Consider the following 17,581-nt stretch of genomic DNA (forward strand, 5'->3'; position numbering starts at 1 on the left):
TTCTTCTTTTTGAAAGTTAGTTTAAATTTGATATTTATTTAATTTACAGATTTAATAAGATTCTCACTAGTATTTGTTAGGTTCTTGTGTGTTTAGTTACCCCCTTGTGTGTTAGCAGTGGTCTGATGAGCCACTATTTAAGTTCCCCTCATGTCTTGTTGTTAGGTCAGTTTGTGCTCGAGTTCCTTTTGTTACCACTTGAGTTATACTTTATGTTGACCTCAGTTTTTGGGCCCAAGTTATTATTTTGGGATATTTTTTGAAATTCTTTTATGTCTCTTCGGCTGGTCTATGCAAAACCCTCACATGGCCAAAGGTGAAAGATTTGTGATTTTTCACTTATACTTCACGTCGAACTTCAACAAACTCCTCCAAAGAATTTTGACCTATTGGCTTCATTCTTGGCCAGGATGCAGGTAAGGAGTGGGGCTGTAAAAGTTATCAAAACAATTTCGTTTTCATATATGTTCAGGTGGCGTGGCAGAGCGGCGAATTTGGCGTACTCGTCAATGCAAACAAAACGTTCTGACTTTCACTTAAAAAGGTCAATTGGCACCAAACTTGGCAAGAATGATCCTTGACAATCCTGTTGTCATAGTCTGACGTGATCTAAACCCCTCTCCCTCTGAACAGGAAGTGACTGTTTTTTCTTGGAAAGGTCCCTCTCTTGACTTAATCGAGGTGATGTTTTGTCAGATGACAGATAACAAGTTGGTCTCACTTGCCTTAAAGTGCCAAGAGTTTTCAGTGCATGGCGTGGCAATGGCGGTGCAGCGAAGTGACAGGTCACGCTGCTGCCATACATTTGGCTATAAATTCCACTTGTTTTGACCGATCCGGACCAAACTCACTGTCATCAATGCTTGTCCAACCCCTGATGGGAATGCAGTACAAAATTTGGTGGGTGTCGCCTAATTCCTCCACACTGCCCCCTAGAATCATTTTAAAAATTAGCCCCAAGCCATGCTTTGGCCGACAATCATAAAATTCGGCACACATGTACATCTTGACAGGAGATAAACAAAAAATGTACATCAAAGCATGTGGGTGTGGCTAAGCCTCAAATTTGATCATTCTCCATGAAACATCAAGGTGGGATAACATCCACACATAAGCTCCCAGGTGCATCAAACTTCATTTGTATCATCACAGACCAGAGCTCATCACATTCACATGATCAATTAGTGACATCGCCAAAAACCCTGCCCCTTTCAACAGGAAGTCACCTGTTTTCCCACTGTTTTTCTTCCCTTTACTTGGTGGTTCATGCAAATTTCAACCTGTGTTTAATGAAGTACAACAACATGATGGTGAATCCTTCTCTCAACACTGGCTGGCAGCAGCATGTGGATGTGCCTGAATGGCAAATACTAATCCCTCTCTGTTTGCTTACCTTTGTCTCAAAATCATACATGCGTCATTGTATTTGTTATGATTGACCTTTGTGCAAGAACCCAATGGTATTAAATTGTAATTTCACTCCATTGCACCCCCGAGGTTATCCCAACAGCTATATAGTGAACCCTCGCTATAACGTGGTTCACCTTTCATGGCCTCGCTGCTTCGCAGTTTTTTGTGCAGTTTTTATTTTTCACAGTGCATTGTGCTCTGAGTCCTGATTGGCTGAACAGTCTCTGCGCGTCTTCTTGTGTGCCAATAACGTTACGGTATTTAAATATATGTAATACAGCTTGGCAAATTTTGGCAAATATTTTTGCCCAGAAGAAAAAAGAGCGACAGCAAATCCCGATAACTATGTTCTTCTGTCGAAAAAACTCACCTGCACCGCAGGCTTCAGAAGAAAAAGACACTAGAGAGCGGAGTGAGGCCGCAGCGTCACAGTAACAGTGAAATACGTCAGTCACATTTACTGTAGTTATTTGTAAAAAAGCGTTCAATCTGTTAAATAAAATGCTTAGGCCTGAAAACTGTTTTTGTTCTTTGGTTTCACTGTAGAGTATGTAATTATGCTGTATAATAATTGTAAAAATTAAAGGTAACTTTGTTTTTATTTGTTTTTTGTAAAATATTGTGGATCTCACCATAAAGGTTTTCTACAGTTTAACAGGTGGTTTCAGCAGATTAATTTACCATAACATTTCTCATTTTGTATCTAGTTTAGGACTATACTTCTATATAAGTCTAGAAGTCTATACCAGGGGTGTAAATTGGAGCAACTCACCCGCCACTGTGGTGGGTTGACGAAAAAAAAAAGAGCTGCATTCAGTTTGAACTTCTGTCTAGGGGAAGAATGACCGTCTGGAATCCAGACTGATGCATTAATGTCCATATCTGGCGGGCCTGCGCTGTCATAATTTAACACAAAAATTATATTAAATCTTATTTTTATCGACCGCGACAGCCCATTGGTTGATTTTATTGACACACATTGGGCTTATCCAATGGAATCCCTCAGTTCTTCTTGGCCCGCCCCTCGCATCTAGGTTATAAATAGCGCCATTTTAGCTAACGGTTGCTGCTAACCGGAGTCCTTCTCCGAGCGGATACGAGACGGGGCGGGGTGAGAAAAACTACGACAAATGCAAAAAAAGCGCATAAGCCCATTCAGAAAAATGTGCCAAACTAACCGTTATGTTAATTACCACACTAACGTTGACCGTTGGAGGAGATTTAGTAGCGGACAAGAAGAGGGAATTAGCCATTTATTATCGTCGAAGGATGATGATGATGAGAGAGACGTGACCTGATTGAGGAAGAGTTCAGGTTAGCTTGCTGCTGCCCGGTAAGAAGAAGTGAAAATGTTCATAAAAAAACGTTTTATGCTAACACTAAGCTCCAGGTAGTTAAAAAAACTCTGGAGTAACACAATAATGATGATGATGATGAGATGTTTAGCAATAATTGTTAATTTCAATAGAAAATGTAATAAGTAAGAAAAAACAAATAAAACAGTTAGAAAACAACTATTGATACCATTTAAAAATGACTAAACACATCTTTACTAAATACTGTGGGGGAGAATTGTTCAACATATGATTGCAAGAATGTTAGGGTTGTGTAGTTAAAGTTTGATGTTAGTAATTACTTCAAATTAACATATTGCACTACAACACTGTTAAGATATCCATGCTTTATGTTAAATTATTTTATGTACATCTGTACGGTAAACTTATTGTCAGTAAATTGGTTTTCATAGAGTTAAGAATAAATCATAAATTTTCTATAATGTTTCTTGTACTTGTGGGGTTTGTAATTCAAAGAATGAAAAGAAACAGTGGCTGGTGAAATGTCTGAGTGGCCAGCAAAGAAATTTCTCTACCAGTCACTGTGGCTGGTGGAGACAATTTAAAATTTCCACAGCTGGTCTACTAATCACACTGTCTAAAAGTGATCTAAGCTTAGACTTAAAACTTACAAGATATACCAAAGATGTTTTGTAGGTCATGCAAAAAAATATCAAATAGCATGAGCAAAAACTCAAATACCACCTCATTTGATTCAGTATGGAAAACTGATGATGTATTTACAACAGCAACCCAGAAAAAGGCAGTGCACACTTTCTTCCTCTTGATAAAATATTATAAAATTGTGTTTTCAGGATGAGCAGAAGATAATTATAAATAGCATGTTACTAGTCAGTTACTAGCATGTTACTAAACTGATTTTTGCTGTAAGTTTTCTTTTTTTTTCTCTCTCTTTTTTTAGTTCATGCACACTTGTAGTAAGAAAAAATACAGAATGCAATACTCAAACAAAGGTGTCCTACACCTTCCTCTGATTTGTACAAATTATCTCCTCATTTATGTTTTATACACAGTTCTTGTACAATTCATTGGTAAAAGAACACATCCTAATTGAACTTTCAAAAGAACAGAGACCTTCTGTTAGGGTATTAGTGCGGGCAGTTATTTTATGCACCAATAGCCTTTAAAAATAAGCCACCAGCCAGTTATAGATAGTGGGTAACTGGTCCTATTGGAGGAACGCCCATTTGCCAGTGGCAGCAGGATCCTGATGTTTAATTTAAGAACTGCAGGGCAAGGATAGTCTGCATCCCTAGTAATGTGGGACACAAGCTACATGGACACCATTTTGTGATGAAGGTACTGAGTTTTATTTAATTTTTTTATGCTGAACTGTACAAATGTCTGTTTTGGTGGTGGAGGGAGAGGTTATGGGGGCAGGAGGATCACAAGACATGAACCAGATGGAATTTTACTACCATACCAGTTTTTATAAGTCTGAACTGGTGGGTTTATTTCTGAGTAATGGCACACAAAGGCCATTTTAAGTAAGTAGAGCTAATAAAAATATCCATAAAAAGTGCTGCAAATTTCCCTAAAAGACCAATTTGTTTTGAACAGAATAGAGGATTCTACATTAGATTATCAAGTGTTGGTCTTCAGCCTTAAACAGATGTTCACATAGCAAACATGATTTTTTTATAACTGTAACAGAAACGCATTTAAAGTTATCTCTGGTGTCTGCTGTAATAGATCACCTTTGCTTTTTGGAAACATCAGATGAAAGAATTAACCAAAACACTTTCACTTCACTAAAATGTGTTGTTTTGTGTTCATCATTAAAATAAAACCCCAATAAAATTCGTTCAATTTTTCACACCAAGTCCTGTGTTGTAACAGGACTTTACGGTAGGTGTCAGACACCCCACACATAGACGAAAAATGGAAAAACAAAAGTTAATCTGCAAAGGACTGATTGTGTACAAACTGTAGAGGCACCAGAAACAGTATTATGCTTTTATATGACGGGAAAGTTTGACTAAAGTGATATTCTCAAATATGATGATAGAAGTTGACGGGTCTAAAAACCTAAACGTTTTCTCTAGACATTAAAAAGGACACAGAGAGACAGTTGAATTTCCACTACACTCGAAGTTGAACGGAGAAGCGCAGCTAGACACGCCTCTCTGTCTGTCTCTCAGCTACTTTCTGAAGCCTCACTCCGCGATGCATATTTATTACCATTGAGGCGTTGTCATGGGTTACAAATCAGTAGTTACTTAGAGAGACGGGAGGGCAGACGGAAACACAGCTGCCAACACAGAGTCACAAGTTTCTAATACAGCGAAGTTGTCCTGTCTTCTGAAATGCAGTCGTTTGTGATCCTGTGTCTCTCTGGGTTATAAAACTTTGCTTTGATGTTTTACTCCTGCCAGCTCAGCTTTTTGTCTCCAGGCCATTTGTCTCCCAAAACCCATTTCCCGAATCGGAAGCTGGAATCGGAAAGCAACGTCAGCTTTGTGTTTTTATTTGTTTATTTATTTACCAGGCATGCATGATTTTATTTTTTGTTGTCAACATTAATGAATTCCCCTTTTGATGATCTGATTTCTGAAACGTGTCTTGCATAACCGTCCTTAGGAAAGATGCTGAGAGTACTAAAGGAGCAAGTTTATATGTTATAAACCCACAAAGGTTGTAGTTCCAGTTCTAGAACATGCCACAGATGCAAAGCAACAAACTTACAGGAAAACTTCTTCCTTGATGCTGATAAAAATACAATTGTGTCTGTCATAAAGTCCCAATATGTTTACTTCCTTGTGAGAACAAAACAAAATCTGTTTACTGTGATTTAACCTGCTGAATTAGAAACATATAGATATAGACCAAAAACCAACCAAAACTTTTTGTTTTCATTCATAACTCTACACTCTTTATATTCATTATACTTGCAGAGTTTATAATAATAGCAAACATAATGATGTTTGTCTTCTAGATTTGAAACTCAGAACCAGAAATTCATGCTGGTTTTGACAGTAATCTGTCAACCCACCACCTGACTGCAGGCTCCTCCCTGATGTATTTTTTTTAAGGTTTGCTGAGCAGCCAATGAAAACATTAGAAGTAATCAAACCGTGATACAAAAGGAAGGAATATGAAAACAACACGCACAACATAATTGCTCTGTGACAACGTAAAGCACAACTTCAGATTTTAGGAGCAAGACAACCAGTCAGGTAAAATGTTTTTTTTATTATTTTTTGTTAGTTTATATTTACAATGTGAAAAGTCTTAGGGTAAAATAGTAAATCTTTTATTTGTCTCATACAGAATGTTTTTTGTTGCCGTCTTTGCTCTGCTTGTTGCCTTTGCTGCAGCTGACCGTAAGTCTCCAAGTTGCTCATGAGAAAACTTCAATCTCAGAGATGATTTGATAACTTTTTTGACTTGGGAGTGCATGTTTTATATTTTTAAAAGACATTTTGCATCTGACTAGTAACATGTTTGTTTTTTCCCTTTCCAGTCAGGCCACATTACTCATTCTCTCTACCCGTTGGGTCGGGAGGTGGGACCTCCTATGCGATCACCGGTCAGGGAAGGATCACCGCCGTGAGAGTTTGGGAAGACTACAATAGCTACATCCGAGGGTAAGTTAGCAAGACATGTTTTGGATATACTATTTTTAGTTACAACAAAAAAGTTATTCGCATTATTTCTCTTTTTCTCCAGCATCCAGTTCCGGTACGGATACGTCTGGTCCTCCGGTGTTGGCTACACGTACGGAGAATCCCAGGAACTGGAGCTGTACGACGGTGAAGCCATCACCCAGATTTCTGGGAAGTATTCCTACTATCTGCAGTCCATCGTCTTCACAACCAACCGGGGCCGCTCCCTGTACATGGGTCAGCCCTCTGGCACTTCCTTCAACATGTACCCGGATCACCCCGAGGCCGAGCTGATCTTCATCAGCGGCCATGTGAGCGGAGGCCTCACCTCGTTGGGATCCCACTGGGCCATCGTCGATCCGTCCTTGAACCCAACCAACAGCTCTTTTGGACATTAAGATGGAGAGCAGACGAAAGATGTTGGACCCTGCAGTTTAATTTGCTGATCTTTTACTACCCTGATTAAATTGTAAAGTTTAAATTATAAATCTAGTAAGTTTTTTTTTTTTAGCTTTTTTTATCGATTTGCAAATCAGTAATGAAGAAAAGACTAATTTACAACTTTTGCTTTTGTTTTTCTGAAGTTATAGCCATTAAAATTCTGTTTTGTTGTGAACTTAAAATCAGTGTTTATCAAGAAAGTCGATTACAATATTCAGAAATAAAAAAAACGTTCTCATTGGTTTTTGCTTTCATTTGATCATTAATTCATTTTAATAAGGTATAGTTTTCTTCAAAATGAAATGAAAATGAAAGAATTTATATGTTTAAACTTTTGTTTTACTGGAAACAAGGAACAACATAGAATACCAGTAATTACAAATACAGATATGATTTCCAAACAAACATTTCTTCCTACATTTAAAAACTGCCCAGTTTAGCTTTTGCTTGTGTTTACAGTAAATGTTTATTATTGTTATTACAATAAAAATAGTAAAATATTTTTACACTAAAAATAAATAAATAAATACTCCAGATCTCATCCCACTGTTGGCTTGTAAATGATCATCGTATTTTATTTTTTTACCAAGGAAGAAAATATTGGTGGATTTTTAGTTATTCTGAGAAACGTGGACAGATCCAGTCCGTCACAGAACAAACACACTAACACTTATAAATCAATCAATTTTATTTGTATTGACCCTTTACGCATGACGTCACGCTCTCCAGAAACCTGTCCGCTCCACCATGACAGACGTCAAACCAACCAAAACCCAATTTTAGTAAGATATTTTCCCACGTTATAAGTGAAATTATCTGCCAGTGGAGGTAATACTTTTCCCTCGATATTAAGAAATTATTGACATAAAACAAGCTCCTATTTCTTACTCACATGTTACATGTAAGATAGTTTTGTATCATTTCAAGTGCAATAAGATATTTGCACTACAATATTCTTTTGAAGGGTATTAAAACAACTCCTTCCAGAATCTGGGGATGAGGATGAAGGAATGACCTTCAGTTATGACCTTCAGCCCATTAGTTTCTTCTGGTTGGTCGACTTGCAACAAACTGTGTTTAAAGATTGAGGTGCTGGGATGTGCTGTGGTGGCGCAGGGGTTAAGCACAACCTACATAAGGAGGCCTTAGTCCTCGACGCGGCCGTCGCAGGTTCGATCCCCGGCCTGGCGACCTTTGCCGCATGTCTTCCCCTTTCTCTCATTACCCACTTTCCTGTCAATTAACTATCAAATAAAGGCCACTAGAGCCAAAAAAGCTCAAGTTGACTCTGCAAACATTAGACTACGTCTCTTAATCCCACAGATCTAATCTGGAAGTTCTTTTTTGTTTTTTGTAACACTGCCAGTAAGAGTGACTGTGTTAGTATGCATGCCATGCATACTTTCAATTTATTTCTGACAATGCTTTGTGTTGAAAGGTGTGCATTTTCAGGAAGAGATCAGATTGAAACAGTTCCCATCTGCCAATGAGAATCCGGAAAGTAATCAGAGGGAATTACCAAGAAAATATGCTTGAAGTCTTTCCATTCTGGCATAAAGTCATTGTTAGCGCTGCTTAGCATGTGAGAGGAGAAGAAAGGAAGAGCCAGACACTGATTCTGAAATCTTGAAACATTTACAACAAAACGCTGTGAGTATCTCGTTTTTTAAAATCTTGTTTGTTGTTACAGTTAGTTAATGGCTGGATTTATGTGGTAAACAATCAGCTGTGGTAACGAGTACAAATATTTCCTCATCAGGTTTTCTTTGCTCCTCTTGCAAACGTCTGATCAGAAATGTAAGAAGTATTTCTGTTTTCTCTGTAACTTTAATATTCATATAAACTGAATAAATCCCTGCTGAATCAGGATTAATTCAGGATTAATTTATTTCCCAGAATGCGTTTCATTGCTGTCTTTGCTCTCCTGACGGCCTGTGCCCTGGCTGATGGTAAGTGAGCAGATAACATTCAACAGCTTAGAAATGTGTTTATAGAACAGCTCATGCTACCTGAGTGGAATTGAATTCACTCAGTTTTCTTGTGATGTTTATACTTTTGCTGATATTTTTGCTGTTTTCCCTGCAGACTCTCACTATTCGATCTCGAAGTCGGTGGGAGGGGGAGGAGGTTCCTCGTACAGCATGGTGGGCGACGGCAGCATCACCGGCGTGAGAGTGTGGGAGGTCTCCTCCAACTACATCTACGGGTGATTGTTCAAGATTAGAAGTCGCTTTTTGGGATGATTTGGGATTTTTGTGTCAATCATTGACTTTCTAGCGCTTTGACTTGAATGTGATTTCTTGTTAAGAACCATAAAGAAAACAACAAAATCATTTTACTCTTAACTTTCTTCATAACCTGGAGATTTAACTGGTTAAACAATGAAACAGTTAAATCTGGAGTGCAGAACGTTTATAAAAAATATGTTTTTGTTTATCTAAATGAGACAAATAATCTGTGAAAAAATAGAGTTCCTCTGCCTTCTCCCAGGAATACACAGCTCAGTCCAAAACAACCAGAACCAGGAGGAGGATCTTAGCGATGTCAGTCATGCTTGTTCTCTGCTCTCTGCTTTGCTACAGCTTAAGTTTATTAGCGGAGCCTGTGATGAATGCTAAGGCTAGTTAGCATGGCCATCGATGACGGCAGATAAACGGTGTTTCTGGAACGCTTAAAAGTTTCTCTGCTTTTAACAAATGGAGCAGCACAAACACAAGGTTGATTGACAGCGCTAAGACCCTCCTCCCGGCTGTGATTGGTTGTTTTTAATCTGGACAATGTAATAATAATAGCTAAATAACAGTTCAGGGCAGAGGTGGAGGAGATCAATCTTTTCACAGATTATCCATCTCTTATTAAACTGTTACAACAATTTTAACAAATATGTAAAAAATTCCTGCAGCTTTAAAACAATGATTTCTCAAAAACAAACCAAAGCTACAAAAGTTTCTCTCCCTGCATTCATGATGTTTTAAAGATGCTGTACGTAACTTTAAAAAAATTTTTTTTTATTTTTTTTTACATATTTGTTAAAATTGTCACCATGTTTAAACAGATTAATACAAGACAGATAATCTGTAAAAGATCGATTTGCTCCACCTCCTCTTTGAGCTGCTATTAGCATCTGAATACATTCACTGCTCCCGACCAAAAACAACCAATCAAACCCAGTAGGAGGGTCTTTGCGCTCTCAGTTACAATCGTGTACCTGTTACTAAATGCGCTAACAGCGGAGAAACAACTTACCGTTCCAGGAAACTAGCCTTAGCATTCGCGACAGGCTCTGCTTTCTGTAAGACACTGCAGTGTAGCAGAGATCAAGGGAGGAGAACAGCACACACACACGAGGATGATTGACAGCGCTAAAACCCGCCTTCTTGCTCTGATTGGTTGTTTCTAGTTGGCACTGGGAGAAGGCAGAAGAGCTTGATTTTTTTTTCATAGATTTTCTGTCTCATACCAAACTGTTACAACTAACACATAAAAAATGTGTTTTATATAAAAGATACATACTGCAGCTTTAAGGAATGTACTGTGAAAGTTGAAATTTAAAAACTATGCACCATATATTTAGGTTATTATCTTCATAAATGTAATAAACTCCTCCTGTCACCCTCAGCTTTCAGCTCCAGTATGAATTTTCCGGCTGGACTCCGGTTGTCGGCTACGTTTCTGGCGTACCCAACGAGATGATTCTGTACGATGATGAAAAAATCATCCAGATCTCTGGAAAATACACGCACTACATCCAGTCGATCATCTTTGTCACCAACAAAGGCCGCTCGCTGCAGGTCGGCCAGCCGTCAGGCCATTCCTTCAACATGTATCCGACCCACCAAGACGCAGAGCTGCGCTTCCTGAGCGGCTGGGTCAGTGGGCTGCCCACTGCCCTGCAGGCCCACTGGGCCGTCCCGGACTCTGACTTCACTGATCATTAATGAGCAGTGATGAAGAAAAAGTGATGCAATGCTGCTGAGTTCACTTAAACAATTTACATTTTTCCCAAATTTACAGCTGATTGTGTATCACTTATTTTTAAATCAACACTTTAATTGACTTTTAAATTACGATCTGGTAAAGTAGAATGATTAGTACTGTTTATTTACAAAAGTTTCTCTTTTATAGATTTCTTTTCAACATTTTAAAGCAGTTGTGATTTAAAAAAAATAAGTATCAAACTAAATATACATGAAGGTATTTCATAAAATACCCAACTTTATTTCTTTTTTTCCTAAATATAAAGATAAATGCTTCTACTAAAACATGTCTAATTTGGTAAAGGGCGTATGTTATATTGTTTGTTTTTTTTCATTTTGAAAGATAAACATTCTTGTGTTCTTGCATTAAAGCAAAAATAAATTAATAAAATTAATCGCTTCATATTTGTGCCTGCTTCCTTTTTTTTAGACACACAGATGAACTAACAAACATGGAGATAATTTTACTCTGCAGGGTATTTTTGCTGTTTTTTGTAGCTTTAACAACAACTTATTGTGGCAAAAGAAGAAAAACCTTCCCTAAAAATGGAAGAGGAAAGCAGAAAGATTAGCATATTGTAGCTGCTGTCAAGGCAACTACATCTGGTTTGTTGTTTTTTTGTTATTTAATTTAAGTGGCAGTAGTTACATTTTAACTAATATAAAACATTAAGTTTAAATGTGTGGTAGTTTCCAGTAAATTTGTGTTTATACTCATTAGGTGCAGGTTAGTGTATATTCAAATGTGGGGGGGGGACCTTTTATTTCGTTCCGCGGACCATGTGTTGCCCGGGAAAACATTGTCTGACGCACTTAGAGCCACATGGGCTTCAAGCTGAAGAAGCTGATCGCTTGAAATTAAGTTTATTCCTCTGGAGTCAATGCGGCTAATGAGGCCCGGTTTGTTTATTTGTATCTTTTATTTATGTAAATACTCCATTTATTGTGAACTAATTTGGGTTTGTGTTACCTTTGTTTTTTAGTTCTGACAGCATTTTTGGGGACTTTGTAAAACGTGTCCACAATAAATGGCTGTTGAAACCGAAGAACTGCGTTAAGCCTTTATTAACTCGAGAGGAGTAACACATATGCTAGCTCAACTCCAGCTAGCTAAAAACTGTTATGAGTCAAAAATCAGCAAATGAAAACATTTATTCATATAAGATCCTAATAAAATATTTTCGTTAGCTCCATTATGAAAGATGAAAGACAATTGAAAAAGTGGAAATTAAAATTCCAGCTTCATTTTTGCAAAGGATGGTATTTATTGTCTATTTATGACATTGTAAGGCCATCATGTGAAGGAAACAAAAGGCATATGTTTTCCTGTAATGAATTTCTTTTTTTAAAATCCAGAAGCAGTACGTGTAGATTATACAAAAGATTAAAAAGTGGGATTGCCAGTCAGTCCTCATGCCACAGCAGGTTAAAAATAAACACCATAAAAGTGTGTCCACTTCCTTCATATCACATGCCAAAACAATAAAAACAAACAAATGATTCATCCTCTGTGATGCTGGACCCAAACTCTGTTACAAGAAGGAAGCTTCATTAAAAAAAACCAAGAAACTTTTCCTTATTATAAACAAAAGCTACTGGATGTGGAATAAAAGCTGAACAAAACATGAACAGGTGAGAAAACAAACAAATAAATTCACTTTTAAAAGGATCAAATTTGCACATGCACAACAAACTATAAAAACTGTTTATAATAAAAAGGCCAGGAGTCTGGTCTCTTCTGTTTCCCAATAGCAGCATTAAACTTAAAACACTAAAATATAGTCTAGAGGTTTGCAACGTTTACAACCCATAGAGCCAATTTTCCCCTCAGCTCAGCAAAATAAAAGTCATTTAGAGCCTCAACTGTTAAAATTATTTTTTGAAAAAAATAGAACTTATTATTTTTTAACAAATATCCACTACATTTTCTTTATTTTTACGCATTAAAGAAAAGAAAATCTTTTGCATTAAGAGAGTGGACCGGAACCCCCGATCTTGGACAAGTCTAGAATTTCCACCCCCCCAAAAAAAATAATTAAAGGAACGTTTGCATTTAAATAATATCAATATGATAAGACAAAAGAAACAAAAAACGAAATAAATCTGTCATTTATCTCAGAAAAAAATAAGAAGGATTTGTGAGGTCCCCCCCTCCATTGTTAGAACAATGGTTCAGTCCAAAGAGTGGGCGGAGCCACAGCAGCTGAACTGTACAGGCTGGCAGAGCCGCTGAAGTCAGGAGCTAGCTGTTAGCTGTAGCTCTGTAGCACAAATAAAACGCTCCAGTAAGTAAATAAAGCAAAAGACATGTAACACATTTTATTTACTTTCACTGCTCAATAGAGTGAATCACATTAACAATAAAAATCAGACTGCAGTTCGTTGTTTCATTACTTTGGCAGAATCTTGATAAGCTGCCTCATTAGCAAAACTGCTACTCTGCTTTCATAGATTTAAGTTTCTTTAGTTAAAGGTAGCAAACATGTCATTCATATTGAGATTCTTTAACTTTAAGTTAATTAGAAGAGTTTGAAACAGGAGGAAGGAGCTGAGCAAGTGGACCCAGCTCAGAGTGGGAGCCGAGAACAGATAGAAAAAACAGAAAGCTGCTTTATTTCTCACTGTCTTCAACGTAGAGCCTTTAAAACAGCAACATAAAATCTGAATATTTTTCTATATAAGTCCCAGTGCTTTAATAGTTACGTTTAAGTTATGATTCTCCCCACATATTAATTTCTATCTCCTTGTTTGTTCTCAGTCACCCAGGACATGACAAAACTAAAATAGGCTTAAAAATAATGCAACTTAACAAGTTAAAATTTAAATAGCCCATGACTTGTATTGGGAGCCATTTCAATAAATCAATGTTTATGAGGAATTTTATTAAGAGCAGTTACTCATTAAAGCTTTTATATTTAGAACCTTAAATTTTTGTAAAGGTGTAGCAGAGATAAGATCGTCAGACTGAACAAATCTCGTATCTAAGCAACATTTGAATTTTAGTTTTACTTCTCAACATTTTGTTTACTAGGAAAAACACACATTTGATGTGTGCATTACTAGTCATGTTTGGTCCTGGAGGTTGAATATGGTTTAAAAGCTTTTTAAACCATATCTTATGTATCATGCAGTAAATTCGTGGATGCCCCCCAAATTGAGAAACTTAAGAAATTTTCCTGTTTATGGTTCCCCCCAATAATGAGATGGGATTTACGCTCTTGGTTTCTAAGTTTACCAAACTCAAAAAAATAATGAATTTGTTTTAAAATCATAAAAAATATGTTTTCTTCAAAGCCTCAAGGAAGTAAACTAGGGACTTGTTTTTTGTCTTCCTGGAGTTTTTCACAAGAAAAATGTCTGATTGGCGCGCAGCTTCTCATTCCTTTCACTCATCAGATGGGCAGTGAGCCACAAGTTGTGATTCTAGGAACGATATGGGTTGAACACATAACATTCCCCCGTCAGCCAGCAGCCAATGGCAGTCAGGAAACAGTTTAAAGCTACTGTGACGCTGTTCAGCAGTTTGTTGAGGGGTGTATGAAAAGCTGCCAACCATGTCAGGTTGAAGATAGTCGCTGAGGAAACAACTGGGCACAGGTGCTAAAAAACCCTTTTTATTACTGTCAGTATATGTTTAATTGAATAGATTTGTTGCATATAGAGAGTGTTTGTGATAATTGCTAAGTGTTTCATATTTAATCTGCAGGCTTACCTTTGAATCTGACAGGTAAGGTTGATCCTCCTTTTATATTTCCAACTTTACGTTTCATAAACGAGGTGAAAGAAGTTGAACTTTTGTTTATTTGCCTTACAGAATGCGCTACATTGCCGTCTTTGCTTTGCTGGCAGCCTGTGTGTGGGCAGAGGGTAAGAGCACAAGCTGCTACAGGACTTTTTAAACTACCAGGAGTAAATCTAAATAGTTTTTCTGAAATGCTCTCATGTTTATTTCTGTTTGCAGATTCCCACTATTCGTTCTCACCGTCTGTGGGATCAGGAAGCGGATCCCCGTTCAGTATAACTGGAGAGGGAAGAATCACGGCCATCCGGGTCTGGGAGGCCTGGGGGAACCACATCTACGGGTAAATATGTCTGGGTTTATATTCAACAGCTTCGTCTACAGCTAGAGTTTTATTTTCTTTACAAAAAAAAGTACAATGAACCAATAATCACTTCATTTTCATTTTCATTTTAGAATTCAGAACAAAGAAAAACATGCAACTTTTACACTTTTATTGATTACATGTTTTTGATAAGTATCTATTGAAGGAAATGTGTTGACATTTTTAAAGAATCTGCATTTTATTTTTATTTTGTAGGTTTTAAAATAAAATAAGAAAGTACATGCTGCAAGAGAGGATGCAAACATTTACTTCTGCAGGAATAAATGAATAATATGTCAAATTTATTTATAAAGCATTTTAAAACCAGGTTTAAATTGCACCAAAGTGCTGCACAAAACAATAAAACAATAGAATAAGCTGATGAAAAGAGAAAATAATAAAAAAAAAATATAAAACATCACAACAGAAAAGTTTCAGCACCAGGCCTCAATTAAATGCCAACGAATGAAAATAAGTTTTATGAATCAATTTAAAATAATCCAGACTGTGAACAGATCTAATCTGGTGAGATTAGAAAAGAAGCAGCAATGGAAAATGTCCGATCTGCTTTGGTCTGAAGTCGGGTTCCGAAGAACTTTCAACAGCAGCTGATTATTGGATCTTAAGGTTCCCGAAGATTCAAAAGACCCTGGAGATGAAAGAGGCCAACACATTTAAAACTCTGCAAGTTGTTAAAAGAATCTTAAAATCCATCCGATAGTCAGAAACGTCCAGAATGTTTCTGCTTTATTTATTTTTTAAGAAAACAGAAACTAATTTATCAAGCGTGACATTCATTTCCTTATACAGACAGTTCAAAATGTTCTGATAATTACCAGCATTTTTATTTGATCATTTATTCATTTACTATGATTATTATTGTTATTTCTTTGGTCTTTGGAGGGGTACCCATTAAATCAATTATTTTTGAAATATTTCAGATTTAAACTGAGTTATTAAAAATGGAAAAAAACCAAAATCCTCACCTTGTTTTATATATTTAAAAATGTTCATACTTGATACATTTGTCTTTCTGGTTTTTTGAATACATTAAAAAACCTTAAACAAGATTTCTCATTATTTCTCTTTTTAGGTTTTCTTAAATAAAGTAAAATATATTTTCCAACTTGAGGAAAAAGGTAAAAGTCTCCAAATAAATAAAAAAATGACACATAGTTCTTTTCAAAGTCCAATTAGGGAAACAAACTTTAAACGTTTAACTGTTTATCAGGATTTTTATTAAAACAAAACAATTTTATATGTCAAATTTGGTACATCAGTTTCACGTATTATCATAATTTTACTATTTCCAGTCAAATGAAATGTGATTATTTTGCCTTTTCTTTCCCTCAGCATCCAGTTGTGCTACGGATCCGTTTGGTCCGAGATCGCTGGATACACGTACAACCAACCCGCAGAGATCAAGCTGTTCAAAGATGAGAAAATCATCCAGGTCTCCGGAAAGTACTCCCACTACATCCAGTCCATAGTCCTCGTCACCGACAGAGGCCGCTCCCTGCAGGTCGGCCAGCCTTCGGGTAATTCCTTCAACATGTATCCAACCCACCAAGACGCAGAGCTGCGCTTCATCAGCGGCCATTACCATGGAGGCCTCAGCTCCTTCCAGGCCCACTGGGCCGCCCTGGAGTAGAGTCAGGATTGGTGAATAAAGTAGACCGGATTTCCTCCAAGGCTCTTAGTTTTCCTTTTTTTTAACACAAAAATCTGACTGTGAATAATTATGTACTAATTATGCAGGTGTGGAATAATTTACAAATTTAAACCAATCTATGTTGTTTTTTGTACTCTCAAATTTAAGAAATTAGTAATTATTTAATGATTATTGTTGGTTCTGTGTACTTTTGATTTAAAAAAAAAATAGCCAAGATACAAATCAGGTTATTGTTAATTTTTGAAAGTGTGTGAATAAAACTTCTAAAAAAGTTATGCATGTGATTTAAAAAAAAATCTTTCATCTAAGTGTGCCGAAAAATTTCAATTTTTTTCTTGATTTCAACTGTATATATGAAATATATAAGGCAAAAGTCTGAATATGAAGGTCTGGTACTTATCTGGTGGCATCTTGAGTTTTGTTTATATCCTGACAAATTGTCCCAGAAAACGCCAGCAGGGGGCTCCAAAGAGCACTTCAACTTCTAAAGCATTATTTTTTTCCTCCGGTTTTGTTTGTCATGATGAGATCAACGTTTTAAAACATCAGTTTTAGTTGAATAATTTCAAATAGTTTTTAACAACCTGTTTATCTACCATACATATCAGCATACAGGGTCAGTGTAAACAGAAACAGGAGTAAAATTCTGCTTCAAAAACTTTAAATATTGATCTTAGACATTTTCTAGAAACAACATAATTTGTGAGTTTCAAAAGTTGAAAATTAGCTGAGAAAAAAATCATGAATATTGAGATTAAGCTCAGAAATGTTCTAGAGGAAAAAATCATGGAGCTTTTTGAGTTTCAAAAGTAAAAACAATCTGAAATTTTCAGGATTTTTCTAGAAAATTACTGAAATTAATCTCAAAATTTTTGAGTTTTTTTTTATAGCAAATTTCCTCATTTAGTTGCACAAAAGTTTTTCTTTTTCTAGAAAACGTCTTTTTTTTTTTTTTTTTCCTTTGGGGGAAATTTACTTTCTTTTTTTCCCTTCCTGTCTACCATGGCCCTAATACACT

The 17,581-nt window shown here is 36.5% G+C and overlaps 3 protein-coding genes across 5 annotated transcripts; all 3 read left to right on the plus strand.

Annotated features, from left to right (window-relative positions):
- The first annotated feature begins 175 nt into the window (after nucleotides 1-175).
- On the plus strand, nucleotides 176-7,052 carry LOC122843900 (zymogen granule membrane protein 16-like). Of its 2 annotated transcripts, none has more exons than XM_044139020.1 (5): nucleotides 176-416; nucleotides 5,798-5,941; nucleotides 6,036-6,088; nucleotides 6,229-6,352; nucleotides 6,435-7,052. In XM_044139020.1, the coding sequence occupies exons 3-5, from the start codon at nucleotides 6,037-6,039 to the stop codon at nucleotides 6,766-6,768; spliced, it is 510 nt and encodes a 169-aa protein (XP_043994955.1). In that variant the 5' UTR covers nucleotides 176-416; nucleotides 5,798-5,941; nucleotide 6,036; the 3' UTR covers nucleotides 6,769-7,052. The 2 variants fall into 2 exon arrangements, with proteins under 2 accessions (XP_043994955.1, XP_043994956.1); XM_044139021.1 differs by lacking the exon at nucleotides 176-416 and adding an exon at nucleotides 2,491-2,743.
- Nucleotides 7,053-8,277: 1,225 nt separating this feature from the next.
- On the plus strand, nucleotides 8,278-11,201 carry LOC122843902 (zymogen granule membrane protein 16-like). The gene is made up of 5 exons (XM_044139022.1): nucleotides 8,278-8,461; nucleotides 8,571-8,608; nucleotides 8,708-8,760; nucleotides 8,897-9,017; nucleotides 10,431-11,201. The coding sequence occupies exons 3-5, from the start codon at nucleotides 8,709-8,711 to the stop codon at nucleotides 10,747-10,749; spliced, it is 492 nt and encodes a 163-aa protein (XP_043994957.1). The 5' UTR covers nucleotides 8,278-8,461; nucleotides 8,571-8,608; nucleotide 8,708; the 3' UTR covers nucleotides 10,750-11,201.
- A 3,079-nt stretch (nucleotides 11,202-14,280) lies between these two features.
- On the plus strand, nucleotides 14,281-16,836 carry LOC122843903 (zymogen granule membrane protein 16-like). Of its 2 annotated transcripts, none has more exons than XM_044139023.1 (5): nucleotides 14,281-14,385; nucleotides 14,495-14,515; nucleotides 14,603-14,655; nucleotides 14,750-14,870; nucleotides 16,245-16,836. In XM_044139023.1, the coding sequence occupies exons 3-5, from the start codon at nucleotides 14,604-14,606 to the stop codon at nucleotides 16,540-16,542; spliced, it is 471 nt and encodes a 156-aa protein (XP_043994958.1). In that variant the 5' UTR covers nucleotides 14,281-14,385; nucleotides 14,495-14,515; nucleotide 14,603; the 3' UTR covers nucleotides 16,543-16,836. The 2 variants fall into 2 exon arrangements, with proteins under 2 accessions (XP_043994958.1, XP_043994959.1); XM_044139024.1 differs by lacking the exon at nucleotides 14,281-14,385 and adding an exon at nucleotides 14,393-14,410.
- Nucleotides 16,837-17,581: the final 745 nt, after the last annotated feature.

The sequence above is a fragment of the Gambusia affinis genome, linkage group LG14 (assembly GCF_019740435.1).
Source record: "Gambusia affinis linkage group LG14, SWU_Gaff_1.0, whole genome shotgun sequence".
Taxonomy (NCBI): Eukaryota; Metazoa; Chordata; class Actinopteri; order Cyprinodontiformes; family Poeciliidae; genus Gambusia; species Gambusia affinis.

Bases quoted from the DNA above. Each gene is read 5' to 3' on its own strand.
- LOC122843900 (XM_044139020.1), top strand. From the start codon at position 6,037: ATGTTTTTTGTTGCCGTCTTTGCTCTGCTTGTTGCCTTTGCTGCAGCT. The intron at 6,089-6,228 runs GTAAGTCTCCAA...TTCCCTTTCCAG, and splicing joins TGCCTTTGCTGCAGCTGACC to TCAGGCCACATTACTCATTC. The intron at 6,353-6,434 runs GTAAGTTAGCAA...CTTTTTCTCCAG, and splicing joins TACAATAGCTACATCCGAGG to CATCCAGTTCCGGTACGGAT.
- LOC122843902 (XM_044139022.1), top strand. From the start codon at position 8,709: ATGCGTTTCATTGCTGTCTTTGCTCTCCTGACGGCCTGTGCCCTGGCT. The intron at 8,761-8,896 runs GTAAGTGAGCAG...TTTTCCCTGCAG, and splicing joins GGCCTGTGCCCTGGCTGATG to ACTCTCACTATTCGATCTCG. The intron at 9,018-10,430 runs GTGATTGTTCAA...TGTCACCCTCAG, and splicing joins TCCTCCAACTACATCTACGG to CTTTCAGCTCCAGTATGAAT.
- LOC122843903 (XM_044139023.1), top strand. From the start codon at position 14,604: ATGCGCTACATTGCCGTCTTTGCTTTGCTGGCAGCCTGTGTGTGGGCA. The intron at 14,656-14,749 runs GTAAGAGCACAA...TTCTGTTTGCAG, and splicing joins AGCCTGTGTGTGGGCAGAGG to ATTCCCACTATTCGTTCTCA. The intron at 14,871-16,244 runs GTAAATATGTCT...TCTTTCCCTCAG, and splicing joins TGGGGGAACCACATCTACGG to CATCCAGTTGTGCTACGGAT.